Raw genomic sequence first — 23,091 nt, forward strand, 5'->3', positions numbered from 1 at the left:
TTTCCTTCCATGTGTAACAGAAACGTGACGCGTGATCTTTTGAATTTATGTGATAAATTGTACAAAATAAGATCTGAATTGAGTGTTCTTCCTATTTACTATAATTGTGAACTTCGCTGTTGGGCTAATAATTACCCATTTGTTTTCTTATATTGATATTAAAGGTATATTCACAAAGCGGCTATGTATGTACCTAAGAAAGTTATTGACCCAATCACGGGCTTACTTTTGATAATCTTGTAACTCAAATTCACAGATCAGCTGTTGTATGTTTGTTATTTTGTTCGGAACTTGCTGCTGAGCACTAAAACACTAACTAAACTTGACTAACAAATACTTACCGAAACCAATATTACTTACTATTCCTACCTACATGCCAAAAAGTAAATGAATAAGACTAATGAAGATGAAAGACGAAAACTGATAAACTCAAAACACCATTTGAATATAAAATAATACGGCAAAAAGTGTGTACAAACTTAATCGGCTGCTTGTCTTCCCACACAAGCAATTTTGTTATTTATACATTTAGTATTAGAGTCACTTTTAGTGATTCATATAATAATATCACATATCCAAGGATTGTATGGATTTTTGAAAGCTGGAAACAAATATTACTTCCCTGAAGTACAAATTTTTGCTTCACTTGTGTGCTCTACGGAGTTATTCTATAATCTAAGCTGTTTTATTAACGCGGTAACCCATGACAGTTTGTTTTATAATCGTGACTGATTGATTGGCGGGTCCTTTCGCCCGGTTGCATAAAGCTACTTTAGAGTAATGTTGTCGTTAAACATATTGCTATCTCTTTCCACTGGTATCTGCCAGGGCAGCAGTAGATTTAAAGTCAACTTTGTTCTTAAGTCAGTCAGTATTTCGTAAGTTAACCCTTTGTTAAGTGTCGCTATGTAAATATACTTATTGGAACTCCTTGTGTTCAGAAAATTGGTACAACTACTTATTATATTTGTTGGAAATTGTTTATCGTGGCATCATACCTACTTATTAGAGGGAGAAATCGGCGTTACCTACCTCTGTTATTGTTATATTTAAAAAGTAAAAATGTGTGAGCAAAAGATCCGTGGCATTCTAAAGTCTCTTCCCTGTAATTTTCTTCCGAAATTGAATGTTTTGCATTTACGTAGTACAATATTTAATTTAAATGGGAGTCGATGGAAAGTAATTATTGTAAGTCGTGCGATGTCGTGTCGGTTAGATATTGTAAGTGTTGACGTAACAGGGCGATTACTCCTAATTTACAAATACGATGTAACGGATAGATGTCAAATGAGATTGCCATTAAATCGGCGTCTTACCACAACATCGCAAAATGTAGATTTACCAAACCAAATATCCGCTGTATGTCTTGGCAGTAAAAGTTTACAATAGCATGGCACCCATGGCAGCAATCTGAGACAGCGTGTTTGTAAAGTGGAGTAGCCTGGCAGATTTGATTAAGCGACGTAGGGATCCGCGGTGTTCGGTTGGCATTCGCCCGTTGTTTTCAGTCTCATTAGGTACGCACAAAACATCCTGTATACAGAATCTCAACTAATAGCTGATTGATGATGAAAACGAGTGTCAATACGATACGCAATTATTGTTTGGACAGTGAGAATTATCACGAGATGTAATACAGATAGCGTAAGATAACTTTAATGTTACTGTACTGAAATGATAACACTTCACGTTACTCGCATAAAAAAACTATATACGTAGCGGACTATAGTAGTGCCTCTACTGTGTAATTTATATCTCGTTTTGGTACAGGAAATAACAGTTGGCTATCTACTCCAAGGATATAATGATTTCATGGTGCATTGTGTAAAACAGAGCTATGATTATTCTATGAACAGAAGTAATAAATTGATGTGATGACAAATTGGCACTTTTTCAGTCATTGTTAAAAAGGCGCTTACACCGTACCTCTCAAGTTATCATGCGGTATCTGTAACAGTTTAACGCACATTGGCTACTGTGGATCTGAGGAAGTTACTGTATTATCTTGACATTGATTCTGAAGGCACAAAATTTAATTTTAGCTATTTCAAACTATGAATAATGCCACTCTAAAATGAGATTTATAAAAACAGAGTCCATTTTTTACAAAGAATGTTCGGTTTCGACATGGTTAAATTTAAATGTAGTGCCTCCAAAATTGCTACTATTTGTGGCACTAAGTTTGTCGTCTACTCTAGTCTCAACTAATGTATTTATAAGTTTTTTTAGACATTTAGTTTCTTTTTAACAACAGACTGTGCACTGGCCTTGGTGACACGATTCCGAAGTGAGGATACTTATATCAAAAATAAAATGTAAAACCTGAAGTACTTAATTTAGCTTAAGATAATCTCAAAGTGATTTCCGTAACTAATACATGTTGAATTTGAAGATTCTAGATTTCCTTTTGAATTAGAATCAGATGTCGACAACAGAAGAAGATACCAATGTATATTTTTTCATAAACATTCGCGATGTCTTACATTTTTCAAGTGACGTGAATAATTTAGGTACAATATGGTACAAGTGGAGCGAACTAAGTCTTCACTAGTGAACTGTAAGCGATAATGTTTGTTTGTAACATAAACTGAAGCTGTAACAGCAATAAAAAAATCGGAACTTGCTTTTGGATTTTCATTTATTTTAATATAATTATTTAACATTAAGTGTAGGTATCTACAGTGGAAGTCAGCCCCAACAATAATAAAATATGAGCAGCTTGACACAGTTTGTGAGACAATATACAGTGTTATCCACTATAGATAAATTAAACATACCATTTTGGAAAAGCTTACCAAATCGGAAGTATAAAATACATAATTACTTAAAGTCGTTCACAAGAATCTCCCAAAAATACATTATTCCTAAAATTCATTCACGAAAGGTTTTGGCTGATGATTGTAAATCTAAGTTCCCACTTTTAACCTGTTCATCTCTGGAACCATCCATACCATTTCCACATTAATTTTCCGTCATATCAGCTATTCTGGCTTCACTCACTAGGCTTTGTATCTCAAGTTGAAGCCGCAGTGCCTTTTGTACATCCATCTTCCGTAGTTGGCTAGCAATATATTTGCCGTAGATCTCAAACTCATCATCCTGCACCGCTGTTCTAGAACCTCTATGTTTGACTGTACTTTCCGGGTAAACCAGTGCTGGACTGCTGTATCTCATTCTTTTATTAGTAAATTGATATTCTTGTTCTTCCTTATTGTCATCATCGTCAGTGTCATTCTGTATGGTGTCTGCCTCAAACTCTGATTTGACTGCAAAGGTGTTGAATTGACTTTCATCTGCTGATAAGTATGTACCTTCAATCTCATATTGTGCTTCGTCGTTACTATCTTCTAGCCATTCTTCTTGCGTTGATTCTATCTGCAAACCATAGTAAAATGTGTTAGTATTAGTAGGTAACATTTTTTAAAATAAAGATCAGTAAAATGGATCTTTAAGTACATTTGTTATTTTGTACATAATATACGCGCTTACCTCAGAACTTCGAAGTCGGGAAGTGGGCAAATTCTTGAAGCATCTGTGCCACTCGTCAAACCATTTTATTGATGGGGTGTAGGGAGCCTCGGGCATAGATCTGTTCAATATTTTATTGATCTCTTGCTTGTAGGTCGATCTTAGGCTTTTTATTTTTAGTTTAGCTTCTTTTGTATCTATGTTTATACCTGTTAAAAATCTGAATTCATCTAAAACACTTTGCAACGATTTGTTCCTTCTAAATTTGTGTTTGTGTAGAGGGTGTCGAGTGTCCCATAAGTGTTGGTGCTTAAGGTAAGCTTTAACAAACTTCATAGTCACATCTTCGTTCCATCTCATGATTTCTGTTTTAGCACTCAGTTCTATTATAAGCAGCAAAACAAAAATAATGAAATAAAATGTTGCGCCTTGTTGCTTGTTGGCTTGTTGAAGCAAGAGGAAGCGACGCCACAGACTATTCTAGTCTATGCCACAGACATCTAGAATTTTGACATAAAGATAGTGAATTTGAAAGTATTCTGAGATTTTGCAAATCACAAAAAAATCAACAAAAATGACCAAAAAAAAACAGGGCCTCAAGTCTGCTATTGGTTATAAAAAATATCAATGCAGATATCCTATAGAGACTCAATAGAGACTCCATTGTGATTGGCCCAAAAACGGTAGTCCCTACGACTCACGGCCAGTCTCGATAAAATATAAATGCTATTGACACAGAGTGATCGTGACGTCATCTTGGCATATTATCAGTGCTGCCGCTTTTGTTAGAATTGTAAAGCCAGCATGCACGGATCGTCCGACTTGGGCTTAATTTGAAGATTTTTCACACTATTTATTTAAAAGTATAACTGTTTTATCTGATTCGATGCTTTTTAAAATCAATAAAAGACGTGTTATGGCATTTAAATATATTTTTCATATATTAAACTGGCTGTATAATTAAGACCATAGGCAAAAAAAAAACTCTATTGTCGTGTCGATTTGTTTGTTACACAGAGTAGGTAATATATATGGTTTTGTTTCTTATGTCAACTTTAACATTGTATCGTTTTGTTTTGTTTCGGTTTTCTCTGTTAGTTGTGGATAAAAAAACACACAGACGAATTCGTTCATTTCCCTGTTGAAAAGTGATCTCTTCGCGAAATTATCGCAAATATGGATTATTTATCGATGCATGTGCAGTTGTGCACGCTTTGAAAGCTGAATTAAGGAAAAGAGGCGCATAAATAAGCGGTCTCAAAGAGCACCTAATTCGGAGGTTAGTTTGTTTACTGTTTACAAACTTATTTTTTACCAAATGTATGCTTGTTTGCTTAGATAACAGTTATGTTTTTTCTTTTTACAGACACCAAGACTATGACCGTAACAGTAACTTGGTTGGAAACGTAGAGGACAGCATCATACAACAAAATGATTCAGTGTATACTGTTGAGTGGCCTTCAGAAACTTTGTATAGCAGTGTGAACACTAAAAATTAAACTCCAGATCTAGATATTGTCACCAATGAGTAACTACTTTGGAATTTATGCACAGTGTACGGTGGCCTGCGCCTAAAAGTATACAGGCGGAGTTTTTAAAATAGCGATCCCTGATGATGAAGGGACCAGCTACATCTGTTATAAATCCGGGGACGTGTTGTGTGTGATGTGTGTAGCAGTGGTGTTTATGTGGATGTGCTTGAGCAGCATGTGAGCTTGAGATCGCTATTTTAAAATCTCCGCCTGTATACTTTTAGGCGCAGGCCACCGTACATACCATCGCTCTTACGGTGAATGAAAACATCGTGATAAAACCTGCATATCTAGATTTTCGAACCCACAAACCTGCAGAGGACCAGCGTGGTAGGAAATGGTCCAAGCTTAGGAGTGGAGTTTAGACCTTAAGGCGATATGCACAAAGGCTCCATTCGAGTGAGCTAGGTGCAGGTACTGACTCCCTCACAAATAATAGAATACTTAGTATACTATACTACCATTATTTAGTTTCAACTAACAACTCAACCAGCATTCATTGTGTGGATTACTAATGTGTTATATTTTTTGTATAGCAGTGTGTTTAAACGGAAAGGATAAATAAAAGTTAAATCAGTGTGTAACTCTTTTATTTTTATTGTATTTATTAAATGCCTAATCCATATTTACATTATGTTCTTTCTGAAATTGGTTATAATGATTTTCACAAACACGAGATTGTCGGATAATAATTATTTCACAAGCCACTGTTTTAGAACAGTTTTATTACTTGGTAACATATGTCCTCCTTTTCTTTCCGAACATAACGGATCTGCACAACAATGCGGGATAGTAACTCGATACGATGATAGTTATTTTATAATTAATAAGCTTATAAGATTCAAGATTTTAAAACTTTATTGAGAACCTGCTCCTTTTTTCGGAGTATGTTAAAAATATAGCTAAGAGAATAATGCAATGAGTATCTGAAACGTATAATAAGTATACCTAAGTATTAGATAGTCTTCTACCATCCAGTTCAGAACAATTTTTTGCCAAATTATAGACGGCTCCAAACCTTCATAGATATACCATCTTTCCTGCGTTCTTTGGCTATCAGGGGAGTTAAATCCGCGGCAATCTCCTTCACCACATGCTTACTGAGGCGAAATGTCCTCACAAACTCCGAGTCCGGCAAACTCCACGAGAGGATCGACATTCCGGCTCATGAAGGCGCGATTTCGACGCCGCTCCTTCAACTCCCGCCGACCTCTGTCCACTCTGTCTGCTAATTTACCCACCGCAAATTTAAATTATAATTCCGATCCATTATGACAACATCTGAATAATACGTGTATATTAGGTGTATCTGCTCAATGGCCTCAGAATGGTAATTTTTGACAGATAAACCGTAATGAAGCAACTGACGGAAACGTCAATAAATAGTGGACTACGCAAATTGTCACCCGAGAGACGATATCGGTGTGGCACTTGTCAGTGGACTAGCGTGTTGTTCAATGTATTATGAGTGGCTTCCATCCAACTTCCATAGAGCTGACACTATGGTCTTAAAAAATACAAGACTGCCAAATGTGTAATTTTGCGCTATCGACATACAATCGACATACAATTATACTCTAATGCATTTAGTAGACTTGGGGCCCAGGGCCTCAAGTCTGCTATTGGTTATAAAAAATATCAATGCAGATATCCTATAGAGACTCAATAGAGACTCCATTGTGATTGGCCCAAAAACGGTAGTCCCTACGATTCACGGCCAGTCTCGATAAAATATAAATGCTATTGACACAGAGTGATCGTGACGTCATCTTGGCATATTATCAGTGTTGCCGCTTTTGTTAGAATTGTAAAGCCAGCATGCACGGATCGTCCGACTTGGGCTTAATTTGAAGATTTTTCACAGTATTTATTTAAAAGTATAACTGTTTTATCTGATTCGATGCTTTTTAAAATCAATAAAAGACGTGTTATGGCATTTAAATATATTTTTCATATATTAAACTGGCTGTATAATTAAGACCATAGGCAAAAAAAAAACTCTATTGTCGTGTCGATTTGTTTGTTACACAGAGTAGGTAATATATATGGTTTTGTTTCTTATGTCAACTTTAACATTGTATCGTTTTGTTTTGTTTCGGTTTTCTCTGTTAGTTGTGGATAAAAAAACATACAGACGAATTCGTTCATTTCCCTGTTGAAAAGTGATCTCTTCGCGAAATTATCGCAAATATGGATTATTTATCGATGAATGTGCAGTTGTGCACGCTTTGAAAGCTGAATTAAGGAAAAGAGGCGCATAAATAAGCGGTCTCAAAGAGCACCTAATTCGGAGGTTAGTTTGTTTACTGTTTACAAACTTATTTTTTACCAAATGTATGCTTGTTTGCTTAGATAACAGTTATGTTTTTTCTTTTTACAGACACCAAGACTATGACCGTAACAGTAACTTGGTTGGAAACGTAGAAGACAGCATCATACAACAAAATGATTCAGTGTATACTGTTGAGTGGCCTTCAGAAACTTTGTATAGCAGTGTGAACACTAAAAATTAAACTCCAGATCTAGATATTGTCACCAATGAGTAACTACTTTGGAATTTATGCACAGTGTACGGTGGCCTGCGCCTAAAAGTATACAGGCGGAGTTTTTAAAATAGCGATCCCTGATGATGAAGGGACCAGCTACATCTGTTATAAATCCGGGGACGTGTTGTGTGTGATGTGTGTAGCAGTGGTGTTTATGTGGATGTGCTTGAGCAGCATGTGAGCTTGAGATCGCTATTTTAAAATCTCCGCGTGTATACTTTTAGGCGCAGGCCACCGTACATACCATCGCTCTTACGGTGAATGAAAACATCGTGATAAAACCTGCATATCTAGATTTTCGAACCCACAAACCTGCAGAGGACCAGCGTGGTAGGAAATGGTCCAAGCTTAGGAGTGGAGTTTAGACCTTAAGGCGATATGCACAAAGGCTCCATTCGAGTGAGCTAGGTGCAGGTACTGACACCCTCACAAATAATAGAATACTTAGTATACTATACTACCATTATTTAGTTTCAACTAACAACTCAACCAGCATTCATTGTGTGGATTACTAATGTGTTATATTTTTTGTATAGCAGTGTGTTTAAACGGAAAGGATAAATAAAAGTTAAATCAGTGTGTAACTCTTTTATTTTTATTGTATTTATTAAATGCCTAATCCATATTTACATTATGTTCTTTCTGAAATTGGTTATAATGATTTTCACAAACACGAGATTGTCGGATAATAATTATTTCACAAGCCACTGAGCCACTGTTATAGAACAGTTTTATTACTTGGTAACATATGTCCTCCTTTTCTTTCCGAACATAACGGATCTGCACAACAATGCGGGATAGTAACTCGATATGATGATAGTTATTTTATAATTAATAAGCTTATAAGATTCAAGATTTTAAAACTTTATTGAGAACCTGCTCCTTTTTTCGGAGTATGTTAAAAATATGGCTAAGAGAATAATGCAATGAGTATCTGAAACGTATAATAAGTATACCTAAGTATTAGATAGTCTTCTACCATCCAGTTCAGAACAATTTTTTGCCAAATTATAGACGGCTCCAAACCTTCATAGATATACCATCTTTCCTGCGTTCTTTGGCTATCAGGGGAGTTAAATCCGCGGCAATCTCCTTCACCACATGCTTACTGAGGCGAAATGTCCTCACAAACTCCGAGTCCGGCAAACTCACGAGAGGATCGACATTCCGGCTCATGAAGGCGCGATTTCGACGCCGCTCCTTCAACTCCCGCCGACCTCTGTCCACTCTGTCTGCTAATATTAGCATTTCCCACCGCAAATTTAAATTATAATTCCGATCCATTATGACAACATCTGAATAATACGTGTATATTAGGTGTATCTGCTCAATGGCCTCAGAATGGTAATTTTTGACAGATAAACCATAATGAAGCAACTGACGGAAACGTCAATAAATAGTGGACTACGCAAATTGTCACCCGAGAGACGATATCGGTGTGGCACTTGTCAGTGGACTAGCGTGTTGTTCAATGTATTATGAGTGGCTTCCATCCAACTTCCATCGAGCTGACACTATGGTCTTAAAAAATACAAGACTGCCAAATGTGTAATTTTGCGCTGTCGACATACAATCGACATACAATGAGCCGTTTTCCTTGACAGCTGTCAGTTGAGCTTTTGGGTAAGCCTTTAGATGGCGTGAAAACGCAGTGTACCAACTGTCAAAAATTACATAGAGAGCAAAGAGTACTAAACTCAGAATAAGTTACCTCTGAACCAAGACGGCTTTCCGTCCAGTTAGTTTGGCATTCCGTTTTCGTAACTCTATCTTCAGATTGGCAAGGGACCATGATCCATAGTCCTTAGGCATTATTACAGTATAGCAGTCACTATCACAAGAGTCACTATCTCACAAGAGTCACTATCTCAAGTGCACTAACTCTACAGTATCAAGGGAGGAGGAGCAGATAGCTCAACTACAACTCAATTAATACAGGAGAAACACAAGGAAACTGAGAAAACTTGAAAAGAACGGCTGTACGCACAATCGCACTGAACGCTGAAGCAACAGTGACATCGACATCATAGAGAAAATAATACTACAATTCTACCTACCTACGACACTTTCACATTTCGTTAGCCTCACAGAATAACATATTGTGATCTGAGTGTGTTCTGAGGGTTTGAAAGTTGGTACGACCCCAGACAACGCCATCTATTTCTCCAAAAAGGAACTTTTTTTTTTTTTAACAAACGCCTTATTATACTCTAATGCATTTAGTAGACTTGGGGCCCAGTTTACTGTGAGCTCATTGTGTTACCGTTTTATCCTACCTTGAGGAAGTTCTTTAGTTCTGAAATCTCAGAATAATAATGCCTCACTTTGAGGTGTCTGTGACAGACTGTCAGTGTCAAAGATAACAATGTTCTGTCATGTCAGCTGTCAGTGTTGAGGTTTGTTTTGTGTGATGCGATTGTTTTTTTTCGATTTCTTGGGTGTTTTTATTAATTAAAGTATGAGATAATTATTTACTGAGACTGGGTAAGCCCTGCAGGTAAACCAGAAGAAAATGATTAGAGCAAAGTGATACATCCGGGTAATAATAATAATGCGCTGGAGTGAAACGGTCACTTTAGAGTTTGTGAAAATATATTTGCGGCATGATTGTCTTTGGAACCCCTCGCACCCTGGCTACAAGCTCAAGCACCAGAGGGAAAAGGCTTACAATGACATCAGCGCCGAGTTCGAAAATGCAACTACAAAAACTCTGAGTGTCCTGGAAGTGAAACTAAAGATTAAAAACCTCAGGACGACATACATGCAAATGGTGCACAAAGTATTGGAAAAATCCAGTCCTGATTCAATTTATGAGCCGTCATTGATATGGTTTAATGAAATGGACAACTGCTTGAAACATTTATCTACAAACCGATATTCCTCATCTTATAACCATGTGAGTTGTTACTAGGGAAAGAAATATTACTATAAATATAACCCAAAGACCATAATTCTTTCAGAAATATCTTGTTACATTACTTATTTCATTTATATTACTTGTTTTCAGTCTCAAGAAAATCCTGAAGTGGACTCGTCATCACAAATCTGGGTCGACCAACAAATACCCAACCAGAGCATTGAGGACATCAACCCGGACCCACTCATCCCTCACACTGACGAAGAAAATGAAGTCTCTAAAGAGGAAACTACGAAATCTCGAATAAAAAGGGAAATGAGATCTTCACCTTTACATTATAAGAGGATTAAGAAGAAAAAAAGTAAAACGCGGAACTCTACTGATTATTTTACAGACTCAAACTCAGAGAGTGCTGTAAAGAACCAAAATTCAAAGGCGAAGGAGGATGAGTTTGATATCTATGGCAAGTACATAGCATCCCAGCTGAGGAGAATGGAGCTGCGAAAGGCTTTGAGACTTCAGCTTGAGTTTCAAACATTAGTGAGTGAAGCACGGATCTCTGAAATCAGTGATTAGGGTTTATTCAATAATTAATATTGTAAATTTGTGGTTTGTAGGGAAATAAACAGAAGAGTGTTGAGCAATGCTTATGTATGTATTGTTTTCAGGCAATAACTAAGTAAAATTAATTGTATTTAGCTTAATGTTCTTAAAAGTATATGTAGTGGTAGCCTGTAAATAACTCTCGATAATGTTTCTTAATAAACAGTTAATGCCAAAGAATAAAAAGAGTATATTGTTTTCTAAAATCCCATTATTCCTAACATAAATATAATAATAGGCTTTGACTGAAACATTCATAAAATTCTTATAGTAGGTGTATAACCGCTCAACCATTTATTTCGATGTTGATAATTTTTATGATGTTGAATCCAAACTAGATGTCTATAGGCATAATGACGAAGAACTGAGATTTAAATTTAAGGCGGTTCACAAACTTCACACACAAATCTAGAATATAACTAACTTGTTGAGCCATTCAGGGCCCTCGATTGATCTCTTGACGAAATATAAACGGGCTCCTTCAGCACTTTGCTCAGTGTCCTAACATAACATCTGCACGGTATAATAGGTAGGTAGAAGGTAGATAAGTACCTACTTAACTAGTTCATAAGAAAATAGGTTTGTTTAAAACATCCTCTTGAGACTAGAGTTTTTTCAAGACTCAAGCTCGCAGTATTTGAATAATTGCGACCCTGGGGGTCACTCTCTAAAGCTGCGTACACACCGGGCCAACGAACGCCCAACGAACGCCAACGGTTATCCCAACGATGGATATTTATCATACATAATACAGGGCAGATTGCAGCAACAAAGGCCAACGTAACCCGTTCGTTGGCCTTCGTTGGCCCGGTGTTTACGCAGCTTTAATCTACGAACGAACGAACGTAGAGTCATGGTTAGCGCTGCCGATTTGCTTTTCCGAAGTCTCGGAGCGCTGCTCTTACTGCGGCTCTATCTCGTATCATGTTGTATTAAGCGTATAGTTCCTTCGAGAGTGACCCCCTATCCACGAGATCAAGAGATAGACGACAGCGCTGAAGAGTTAATAAAACGGATCCCGGCGGATTTAAAATTTAAATTGGATTTAAGTTGCACCGAAAGCTGTTTGAAACAGGAAAGACTTGAAAAACCAACAGACAGTTGTTTATGAGAAAAAAGTGCCGCACACTTTGAATAAAGTTAAGAATAACTAGTAGTTAGTTACATTATAATATGGTACTTACCTACTTACTTATACATGGGATAGATAAGTAAATACATAAATATGTAGGTCAGAATTAACTATGAGAGCAAAATCCTCGGTTTGTTTGTCACATGATGTTATGCAGGCTTGTGGGAGTTGTAGGATGTAGGTTAGGATGTAGAAGTACTTACCAAATTACACACACGCACACAACCTACCTAATTGTGTGCAATCAAGCATAGCCATTAGCCACCCTGTATAAGCACCAGCCCGTGATGTCACAATACAATACGGTGAGTGATCGAGTGAAGAGAAACGGGCAAATTGCTCAAAGTGACCGCTTGATTCTACGGCTCCCGTGTGGTATGAGTAGGGTGGTATGTTGATATGGAATGAAAGTACTTAAATATTTCTTCTTACAATAGAAGAGAGTAAGTACTTACTTGTTTTGAAACTCTACTACGAATAAATAATTAACCAGCGGATACTAAGATGACAACAAGATCGGTTCATTTCGAAAAAGCTGACTCTCGAAATTTGCCCGAAGCTTAACCCCTCGGCTGACGACCAATCTTTATAAGGTGGACAATAAATAGCTCACATATTATGTCCCACTTTCTCTAAAGGGGATACTGGTCTGCCGTATTTAAGTGAGCGATATTGCCTATGTGAACTATATTTATATTTAACCTCAACTAAGTGTAAAAAAACGACAAGGATGGCATATAATCGGCTGTTAAACGACCTTTATATCCTTACAAAACCTGGTGCTCGATTCGCCTCAATGAGGCACGTTATTCAAAAATTATTAAATAGTAAAAATGATCAACGAAGCGTATTATTTTAATTTATCACCTAGTGTAATATAAATAATATTTTGTACTAGTTTTGCTGTACCTCCTGTCCCTCCTTTTGTACATTTATTTCTTATTTTTAGAATAATATTTAATAAAGAATTACTTAAATAAATTTTGAATTACATATTATACATATTACTGGCTTCCCCTCATCTTCCCTAATCTTTATTGACCAAAACTCGTTTCGCGTAACTCGTAGGGGTACCCGGGGTAAGATGGGGTCGCGGGGTAAGACGGGACCCCCAACATATATGCAAAACTATACATCTTAGGAATCTGAGTAATGAGCCAATAGAAAGGCTTAAATGATTGACCTTTAGTGCGCCAGTGACAGCAGGTGTGAGCGCCTGCGTTTTTTGTGTAAGCTCAATTGTTTGTTTTTGCGTAGTGTCCATGTTATTTTTGACCGGTAGAAACAACGTCACAACACAGTAAGTAAAACAGTGGCATTTTTGGTAATTGTGTCTTTTTATTTAAGGTTTGGTACGCTTTGTTTAAATATGTGCAAAATCACTTTAACATTGAAAATATTTTTTTTATGAATAATTTTTATAAAAAATATCTCGTGGGGCAAGACGGTGTATTTTTGGAGGGGCAAGATAGGGTACGGATCTAGCTTGGTAAAGTTTTTTTTTTCTCCAACCCGATATTTGACATTGTAGAAGGGCTCTTAAAGGGCTACAGGGAAGTAGGCTAAAAAGACAAAGCAGATACTGCCTACGAAGAAGAATAACAACGATGATGAATGATAGAACTCAAAAGGTTATTATAAATGGTTTCACCTCTTCCATCATTACTGTCTCGTCCGGAGTCCCCCAGGGGTCTATTCTGGGTCCACTTCTCTTCACTATATTTATTAACGATATAGGCAAGTGTTTTACGCATTGTAAGTTCCTTCTTTATGCCGACGATCTCAAAATGTACCGCCAAGTTTTTTCATCTAAGGACTCAATATTGTTGCAACTAGATTTGGACCGTTTGTCTGTGTATTGTACGGAGAACAAATTGCAGTTGAGCATACCCAAATGCAAAAGTATAACCTTCACAAAGAAATTAAATGTAGTAGAATTCACCTATAACCTCCAAAACACACCACTTGATAAGGTTGCAGAAATAAGAGATCTCGGTATAATTCTCGACGATAAATTAAACCTAGATACACACATAAATACTATTACCAACAAGGCCTTCCAGCTTTACGGTTTTGTAATGCGCACATGTAATAATTTTAAACGCCCAGAAACTTATCTATTGTTATTTAAATCCTTAATAAGGTCACAACTAGAATATGCCACTCCCATCTGGAACCCCCACTATAATAAGTATAGTGAATGTGTTGAATCGGTGCAGCGTAAGTTTGTTCGATCGGTGAATTACAGATGTCTACGATCTAAACTATCTTACCAAAAATCACTAGTTAAGTACAGTTTACTTTCTCTAAGTGACAGAAGGATACTTTTGGATACCATGCTTCTGTATAACATTGTGCATAACAGGTTTGACTGTAGTTCGATTACAAATAATATTTGCTACAGAATACCGAGTGGTTCTCAGCGTATCAGAGATACATATCCGCATTGACTGTTCCTTACCAAACTATGCAGAACAAATGCAGGCCAAAGAGCACCCTTGTGGAGATTGATGCACAGTTACAATAATTTGTTCCTGGAAGTAGACATATTTACCTTGTCTGCAGCTAGATATAGAACCTCATGTCTCAATATTATATGTGATCTAAGTGTGCGTACATAGTTATTTATTTGTAACTACAAATCTTTATATATATTTTTTTGTTTTTTGGTATTCTTGTGAAAGCAGCCTAAAACCAATTTAATTTAACTGTTAACTTGTGGAAAGCGGTGCTGGTTGTACAATTACCATATATTTTAATAAGTTCTTTGTTTCTTTAGTATTAAACATTGTACAATTGTTTGTTTTCCCGAATAAAATAAAATAAAATAAAAGATGACTGTGTCTACCTCTACTTGAGGATATCAACAGTCCTACTTTAAGTCTAAGGAAAAGTGGGTCGGATTTCAAAGGTGCAGGCGTTGGGCTCACACTGCAGGTGCTGGTGTTGACGATAAAATCACAGAAGAAGTGTTGTTTGTCTGTTTTGTGCCCCATATAGTATACTTACCCCATCTTACCCCGTACATGGGGCAAGATGGTTTATTTCCCATTTTTTACATTTCTTAAAATAAGTCAATTGTAATGATTACTTTTTTGGCAAAAGTTATGCCAAAGTGTTCGTCATTAAGTTCCTAATGAGCCATAAATAATTGATAACGTTGTGGTTATAAATACCTGTTGTTTTTTTTAATTTTCCCTTAGCGACCCCGTCTTACCCCGGGTTCCCCTATGGTCTGATCTTTTTTGGCCGAATCATCACTAACTTAACCATTGACTTATATATTACTAGCGTAAGGACAGGCCCAACCACTCTAGAAAATGGCACCCTGGCGTTGGCCCTAAATCGGTCATAACATAATTTGTATGAATTAGGGCTAGCGCGCGGGTGTCAATTTCTTTTGACAAAACGTTCTGACGGGCGTCCTTCCTTTTGAAATCGTTGAACTTAACCTACCTTAGGGTGACTTGCACAACAAAGTTACTTAATCAAAATTAAGTCTATGACCTCTTGCTCTGACATTGTTAGAGCAAGAGACAAACAATTTAATTTTGATTAACTTTGTTATGCAAGCCACCCTTAATCTTGTTTCTCGTGATATTATCTAAATAAATAATATATTAAGTAGGTATATATATATGTCATATATGTATATACAGGGTGACTTTTTAGTCACTAACGAAATTTTTTCCATGAGTTAGGTATGTACAATAGAGTCGATTTCAATGAAAAAATTAGTAGGTAAATTTTTCATGATTTATTTTTTTTGTATCCCGAAATATTGGTTAAATATGGTCACTGAGTCACTGAGCAATAAATGTTAAAAGCGATAGGTTTCTCACGAAACAAACAAAGCCGAAATTAGACCTTATTGCCGCCATAAACCAATAAACTCTCGTTTAGCGTGAGAAAGGGGCGGAGCTTCATTTTGCAAAGGATGCCGCCGCTAATGGGTAATGCGTCATCGATCTGACGTCAGTCGCCTGCGCACCGCCGCGTCACACGTGTCTCTGTTTACACAAAAACCCTTTTTCTTTCGACGCGCGCGCACCCCGGCCCCGGGCCGACTTGTGTTGTGTTTGTGTGTGTGTGCTAAATGTATTCTAACCAAGAGTAGGATTAGGTATGTCGAAGAGTCCCAAAATCTCGCAGACCTCAGAAATAAGATAATTGTCGCTTTCGAGGAAGTGAAAAATTACATTGTGGTGTTAAATAAATTAAAATACAATGAGTTGTAAGTGTTGTGACGTGCCAGACTTTGTGTAGATGTGTAGAAGGGACTCCACTTCGAACAATTTGATACTTCATCAATTGTTCATCACTTACAGTGATTGAGGAAGTGTGTGCTAATTACGGTGTTGCGGTAAGGTCCCCTTGGATTTGGATTTTTTATTGCAATTTGACGGTTCTAACTCTAACCCCTTGAAAGTATGGGGAAAATCATTGAGCAACTTATGAATTTATTTGAAACTAGCTGTTCCCGCGAGCTTGGCTTCGCTTTAAATAGTTTTCGTGTGGGAATTCCGCGATAAAAAGTAGCCTATGTTCTTTTTCAAGGACGAGACCATCTGTATACCAAATTTCATTCAAATCCGTTCAGTAGTTTTGGGCGTGAAAGAGTAACAGACAGACAGACACAATTACTTTCGCTTAGTTAGGATTCGCGGGCAAGTGGGCGTGGCCAGACGCGCTACTCACGCTACTCGCGCACGGTGACCATGAGTCTTGGTTTTCTGGAGAAAACTTTGTGTGCCAATATCTTATAATTTTAGTACTGAAAGGTACTGAAAGAAAATACACGTAAGTTATATTTTTAACCAAGGAATGTTATATTACAATTTCGTTACTGACTAAAAAGTCACCCTGTATATATGTAGGTAGTATACATTTTTATCAGTTGCAAACCAACCGTGTTTGGACTCTAGTGCGGATAGAAATAAAACAGGTAGGTACGTGTAGGTTTATACCTATTTAGTACTTAAATACTTACCAGCAAATTTTCGTCATAGCTCCGTATGAGGCGTACCAAATAGCTTCTGTGCATTGAATGCAGTACACAATGCCTGACCAACTTATGCTGAGTTGGTAAACTAAACAATACAGTATGGCAATTGCAAGCGCGCGGAAAGCGGCAAACTTCCCAATAGAGCGATCACCATGCAGGCGACTGGAGCTACAGGACTATTCTGGACATCTAATACCTAATAACATAAACTAACCAACGATTAAAACCCCCAACATTCAACACTAAAAATCGCATAAAGTTTAAACGGCCTAGCCGAGTTTGAGATAAATTATGGCTAAGAGGACACTCGCGATAACTACACTACAACTAAATTACCCATGATGGCCAAAGGGAAACAAATCAAAAATCGGTTCAGCCGTTTGGGAGCTATACAACGCTACGTTAAACTTATATAACACCTTTTTCCATCGGGTTAAAAAGGTTGATGATCATCATCCATCCCTTCGCCTTCCATCTATCAATCAAAGGTCACAAAAATATAAATGGCAGCGACTGAACGCACTAATGGGGCCTCGACCTAACAGTTACGTCCTATGATGACATAGAAGAGATAACTTTTCTTTTCGAAGAACTAATTTTATTCTCGATAATTTTGTTATCGATTCTATCGCTTTGCTATCCATAATATGGATGTATCCACAGGCAGGTAGGTTACCTAGCTAGGTATCCATTAAAACTTCAACCGGATGTACTGTGGGCACAAAGTTATGCACTTAACGCCACTAAAGCTTTTCATGTTGGATCGTTAGCTATTTTGTAATGTAAAGCGGACAGGTGATTATAAATAAAATCCACATAAGTACCTCTAGGATAAGTAGTTAGGTGTTGTTTTTAATAGATTTATGATGGAAGATAATACCTTATAGGTACAGTAAATTTTATTTTTAAGGTTCTGAAAGAAAGAAAAGCTATTCTTCGTAGGTGGAATTAAAAGTTTATTCTAGGCACCCTTTGTGCATCAATCAATAGTACTTATAGTGTATCAAGGAACTTACAGATATAGGCACTTTATTAAAAATAATTTAAATAATATTAGTAAGTCCATATTTTTACCAACATAACTAATAGCTAGGTACTTATATTAATAGGATTAATTAAATCAGAAGATAGTATCAACTTCAAATCCGTCATCGTCGGCCGATGTCCGCTGAACAAGCATCGCATCTCTTCAACTCCTCCGCCACCGTCTGCCGAACAAAACATCGCATCACATCTCTTCAACTCCTGGCCTCCACAGTGATGAGGTTCCCGTGCGAAGCTCGCAGCGAGATGCTGAACTCCAGGCGCAGGTCCTCGTAGCAGGAGTGGATCTTCAGGTCCCTGATGATGTGGGTGAGCAGCGTCTTGAGGAACGTCAGGGCGTAACGCTTGCCTGAAGACGAAGGGATTTTATTTTTAGGACTGAATGACAAATAGTAGTTAGGGTTGGCGTGATTGCATATGTGAAACAATCAATCCTCATGTGCCATATGATGATATGCATACAGCATACAGCACCTTTTAAGCGTTATTAGTGTGAGCGTCCACTTGCCAGATACTTGTGCGGTATTGCGAGGATATACTATTCGCTACAGGTGGGTTTATGAGCCAAGGGTAACTAACATTTTATTTTCCGTCTCCCAAAATATAATGTCTAAGTATATAATTAAACTACACAATTTGAACACATGTTTCGCACTACAAATGCCTGGTGGAAAGGCACTCAGTATCAGCACATATCGCCCTACTTACCAATACACGCTCGTCGTCCATAGCTGAAGGCGAGGAAGCTGGCGGGGTTGATAGGCGGGCCCTGCAGCCAGCCCTCGCGGCGGAACTTCCTGGCATTAGCCCCTTTCTGCAACATCCTGTATAGACTCCTTGCTTACCAATACAAGCTCGTCTCCCATAGCTGAAGGCGAGGAAGCTGGCCGGGTTGATAGGCGGCCCGTCCAGCCAGCGCTCGGGGCGGAACTTCCGGGCGTCGGGGCCGTACGCCGCGAAGGAGCGCCCCGCGCCCAGCACGTTCAGCACGAACATGGCGCCCGCGGGGATGGTCACGCCGTCTGGGGGAAGATAATTATTAGCCTCTAGGTAGATATGATAATATATAACTAGGTACTGGAACATATCAGTGAGGGGTGATTAACACATATGAAAGTCTTTAATTCAGATCACAGTGCAAAATGAAAGGAGCCAACCTAAGTGAGTTCTCAACCATAAGTAGGTTAGGTACATACACGTCCGCCGAGAGAAGTAGGTAGCTTGTTTGCTGAACCGTGACCATGCTGTCATTCAGTTAGCCACTGACAACTTTTCTGACTACCTAATCCTTTCAATAAGATCGTGAATTCATCTCCATTTATCTAAGGTGTAAAGAAAGCATTAACAAGCTTATGTAAAACGTTACCTAATTCCGTGTCAGTCTCTATGACCCGCATGGCGGCGGGCACGGGCGGGAACAGGCGCAGGCTCTCGTAGATGACGGCCTCGCAGTACTTCAGCCGCGCCAGGTCCTCCTTCTGCACCGGACGCTTGCTGTCCCCGAATATCTCTTTTATCCTGAAAGTTAGAAGACGATTAGCAAATTTTACAACAACATTTTGGAAACTTCTCATGAAACACTTGTGTCGGGAAGGTTATTCGTTCTAAGCAGAGCTTTTCTAAACGCATCATAGGCAACCAAGAATTATTGTCGACTTATGAACCTCTACACCATAACGTCCAATCTTCAGCATTCCTTATCGAACCAAAAACGGATACCAGTATAAGCTCCACTGAGCTATCTTCAAAATTATATGTTACATGACAAGACATTTTCTCTTTGGGGTGCATGAAAGGAACCTCCTCGAGTGACGTATCACCTCTAAACCTATAAATAAGTTCGCCCGGCGCAACCTCAGCAGTCCTTTCACCACGGTGACAACTCCTAGATGCGCTCTTACGTCCCGTATTTGTCAGTGACTCTCACAAATTCACTTACTCCTGATAGAGTTTCTCCTGCACGTCCATGTTGCTGCCAAGAGCCAGGAGGGTGAAGAGCATGGTGGTAGCGGAGGTCTCCTGCCCGCCCAGGATCACCGTGTCCACCTCGTTGCGGATCTGCTCGTCAGTGAGGAGTGGGTCCGTGTCGCTCAGCTCCATTATGATGTCCAGGAACGGACGGAACTTGGATTTTATGGCGTCTGTAGGGGGAGCGAAAGATGAGGAGGAGGTTGTTATGGGAGAGTTATATATTATAATATATTGTAATTATAGCGCTACTGGATAAACTTTTTTAAATCACAGTTAGATGCGACCAGCAAGAATCAAGGTCAGATGCGACCAGCAAGAATCGAGATTTTGCTGGATCCACTTGTTTTCATGATTATCAAGATTCTCATTCTCAGACTTTTCTGGTAGATTATGTATTAAGTATCCACCTGGTTCGTTAGTAAGCTCCTTCTTTTTCTTTTCTTCGTATTCTTTCCTTCTTAACTCTATGACCTGTAACAATACGGAAAACATTAAGATACTTAGGGTCTCTTCGTATTCTAGACGCATTTATTCTTCAAAGGTATTTAATGAGCTGAAAGACTGCAGAGTCGTAAAGACAGTCAACAGCTAAGGACTCATTACTCATTTGTACGAACTATGCTAATGCAGTCAAGGTAGGAGCCCAGAACAGCAACGTCTGGAGAAGAACTGTGGAAGCCATGCTCCTCGTGGAGTTAGAGGAATAACCATTATGCTAATGAATAACATATCCATACACTCACCGTCCTAGACACATTGTGTAGTATAGCGCAGTTCTTCTTCATCTCCCTGTAGCCCGGGGTGAGGCGGTACAGGAAGTCGGGGTGAGTGAAGATGTTGAAGGCTCGGTCCACGATCAGCTGCAGGTTCCGGTTGAACGCGTGATAGTACTCCGGAGTCACGATGCTGTCGGATAGTGGAGTCACGCCCAGAGCTGTTTCTGTGGGAAGTTGACCATGTTTTAGTAAATAAATAGTAATTGAGCTTGTATACATTTCAGTCACCCAAAGGGTGCCAAAGGGTACCTACTTAAAGTCTGAGGAAAATTGCATGGAAGCCACCTTTCGTGAAGATAGTCATGAGATAGCTTGCGAGCCATATCGGTAAAGCTTGGACTTTAGAAAGAATATGTTTCAGTGATAGTTTTAGGAAGTGTCCATTGTCCAATCCTTTCAACAAATTGACACACCCGTGTCCTGCTCTAGCGACGCGTACATAGAAGACTGTAAAGGTGTTGTAAGAAGCAGCTTAAAAACTTACGACAAATCGTCTCCAAGGTAGCATAAGCGAAGTACTTATGCAGCGGGTCGAACGGTGGCTGCCCTATCTCCTTCTTCAGGTTGGCTGTCAGCTTCGCAGCCTGTCGGTTGAAGATGTCCTGGAACCCCTCGATCACGGAGCCGGCGAATGTGGCTGACAGGTTCTTGACGTTGCGCTTCCATATGTGCCCTGCGGAGTATCATTTATGTACTGGTGTCCATAAAAGTATACCACTACTTTGGTGATATTCTTCTGATCCGTACTTTCATTGACATCAGTATCGAGAAAAGATGGCTCAGCCAATTGAAGACCATTTTTTTTGCAATTTTCGGTTTGACCAACAAAGGTTGCATCATCAACCTACAATAGTATTGTTATACTGCTTATCGCTAGGTAAAAATACCTAATCCATTTAAAATTAGATTAAAACTTTTATTGTTTTTGCTGGATTATCTTCACGTATCCCATATTATTTATACAAGTACCTAATTGCAGTAATTCTATTGTGCCTAAGATAAAAAGGATTTTTGCTTATTCTCTTACATTGTCTTAGGCATACGACATAACGTATTAGTTACTGTTTTAATTAGATCAGCGTTTACTTAATCGTTTTCAGATAATAAAAAAAATCCGGAATGCAGCAATTATTTCTTGCGGCTAGTTTCTAGGCGGTTATCGATGTTGCGTCTGTATAATTATGGTCACACACAACCGTCATTAATTCATTACTACTTCTATAAACTGACCCCCATTATATACTGTCTTGTGAGAAGTTAAGTGAAAATAGAGGGTGACACCAATTTAATTAAACCAGCCTATGCGATAGACTATGAACGGCAAACTCTGACGATGATGATGATGCTAAGGTTTTGGAAATTATCGCCAATCTCATCTTCAGCGGTAAAAGAGCGCTTCAAATCCCGGCCGGGGCAGATATTTGCTAGCGGGTCTTCGCAAAACATGTTTTCATAAAACATGTTTTGTAAGAAAGAAGAAGAAAGAAAGAAGAAAGGCTTACCAGGTCCCGTGAGCAGGCCCTGCCCGAGCCACATCTTACTGAACCGGTTGTAGTAGTAAGGCTTCTCCACGAACATGTTTGTCAGCGTCCTGACATCATCGGCCTTGTGGGACACTGAAAACATACACACACTTAAAATAAACTAGAAGTTCAGGACAAAAACTCTGATTTAAAAATTTAAGAACCCTCTCGATAGCAAAGTTGCTTTCAATGTTGAATAACTTACCTACTTTACTGTATTGGAACAAGTACAAGATACATTGTACTTATACCTCTCTCTTACATTAGGATACTAAAGTACATAATTACGTACGAGTAGGTAGGTAGTACCTAATGGGAACTATATTTCTTGCCAGCAAAGTTTATTTTTGTCATCAACTTGTATCAGCAAATTAATAGATCAACCGCAACAATATATTTTTGTCCTCATATAAATCCTCAAATAAATAAAAAGTGTCCTCTGGTATGAATCAGCAAATAATATCAATACAAAAATCTAAAATAATAGATGGATTGCCAAAAAATTTGAGTTCATTACATAAATAAAAACTTTGTATGCAGAATATTATTTTTGCTCCTCAAATAATAACTGCGCCCGCAGAATAGTAGATTTGCCAGCAAATATATTGACTCTAGGTCGCATGTTGCGATTTCT

The 23,091-nt window shown here is 38.3% G+C and overlaps 3 protein-coding genes across 3 annotated transcripts; 1 reads left to right on the forward strand and 2 right to left on the reverse strand.

Annotated features, from left to right (window-relative positions):
• Positions 1-2,620: 2,620 nt before the first annotated feature.
• Positions 2,621-3,904, reverse strand: LOC105381079. Its single transcript, XM_011550725.3, has 2 exons — positions 3,490-3,904; positions 2,621-3,375 (listed from the first exon to the last, which is right to left on the reverse strand). Exons 1-2 carry the CDS (start codon positions 3,826-3,828, stop codon positions 2,962-2,964), a joined length of 753 nt encoding a protein of 250 aa, XP_011549027.3. The 5' UTR covers positions 3,829-3,904; the 3' UTR covers positions 2,621-2,961.
• Positions 3,905-9,923: 6,019 nt separating this feature from the next.
• Positions 9,924-11,195, forward strand: LOC105381078. The gene is made up of 2 exons (XM_048623652.1): positions 9,924-10,442; positions 10,554-11,195. Exons 1-2 carry the CDS (start codon positions 10,098-10,100, stop codon positions 10,977-10,979), a joined length of 771 nt encoding a protein of 256 aa, XP_048479609.1. The 5' UTR covers positions 9,924-10,097; the 3' UTR covers positions 10,980-11,195.
• Positions 11,196-18,091: 6,896 nt separating this feature from the next.
• Positions 18,092-22,739, reverse strand: LOC105381077 (cytochrome P450 4c21-like). The gene is made up of 9 exons (XM_048625802.1): positions 22,730-22,739; positions 22,437-22,550; positions 21,419-21,607; positions 20,902-21,098; positions 20,566-20,629; positions 20,127-20,328; positions 19,554-19,705; positions 19,033-19,209; positions 18,092-18,536 (listed from the first exon to the last, which is right to left on the reverse strand). The coding sequence occupies exons 1-9, from the start codon at positions 22,737-22,739 to the stop codon at positions 18,382-18,384; spliced, it is 1,260 nt and encodes a 419-aa protein (XP_048481759.1). The 3' UTR covers positions 18,092-18,381.
• Between the last annotated feature and the right edge of the window lie 352 nt (positions 22,740-23,091).

Source organism: Plutella xylostella, chromosome 3 (assembly GCF_932276165.1).
Source record: "Plutella xylostella chromosome 3, ilPluXylo3.1, whole genome shotgun sequence".
Lineage (NCBI taxonomy): Eukaryota > Metazoa > Arthropoda > Insecta > Lepidoptera > Plutellidae > Plutella > Plutella xylostella.

What these genes read in the sequence shown, in the direction of transcription:
- LOC105381079 (XM_011550725.3), bottom strand. Translation starts at nt 3,828, where the DNA reads ATGAGATGGAACGAAGATGTGACTATGAAGTTTGTTAAAGCTTACCTT. An exon ending in CCCGACTTCGAAGTTCTGAG is followed by an intron (nt 3,376 to 3,489) that starts GTAAGCGCGTAT and finishes TATGGTTTGCAG; the next exon opens with ATAGAATCAACGCAAGAAGA.
- LOC105381078 (XM_048623652.1), top strand. Translation starts at nt 10,098, where the DNA reads ATGCGCTGGAGTGAAACGGTCACTTTAGAGTTTGTGAAAATATATTTG. An exon ending in ATTCCTCATCTTATAACCAT is followed by an intron (nt 10,443 to 10,553) that starts GTGAGTTGTTAC and finishes ACTTGTTTTCAG; the next exon opens with TCTCAAGAAAATCCTGAAGT.
- LOC105381077 (XM_048625802.1), bottom strand. An exon ending in GGAGCTTACTAACGAACCAG is followed by an intron (nt 20,329 to 20,565) that starts GTGGATACTTAA and finishes CTCCCCCTACAG; the next exon opens with ACGCCATAAAATCCAAGTTC. An exon ending in TGGGAGACGAGCTTGTATTG is followed by an intron (nt 18,537 to 19,032) that starts GTAAGCAAGGAG and finishes CTTCGTCTTCAG; the next exon opens with GCAAGCGTTACGCCCTGACG.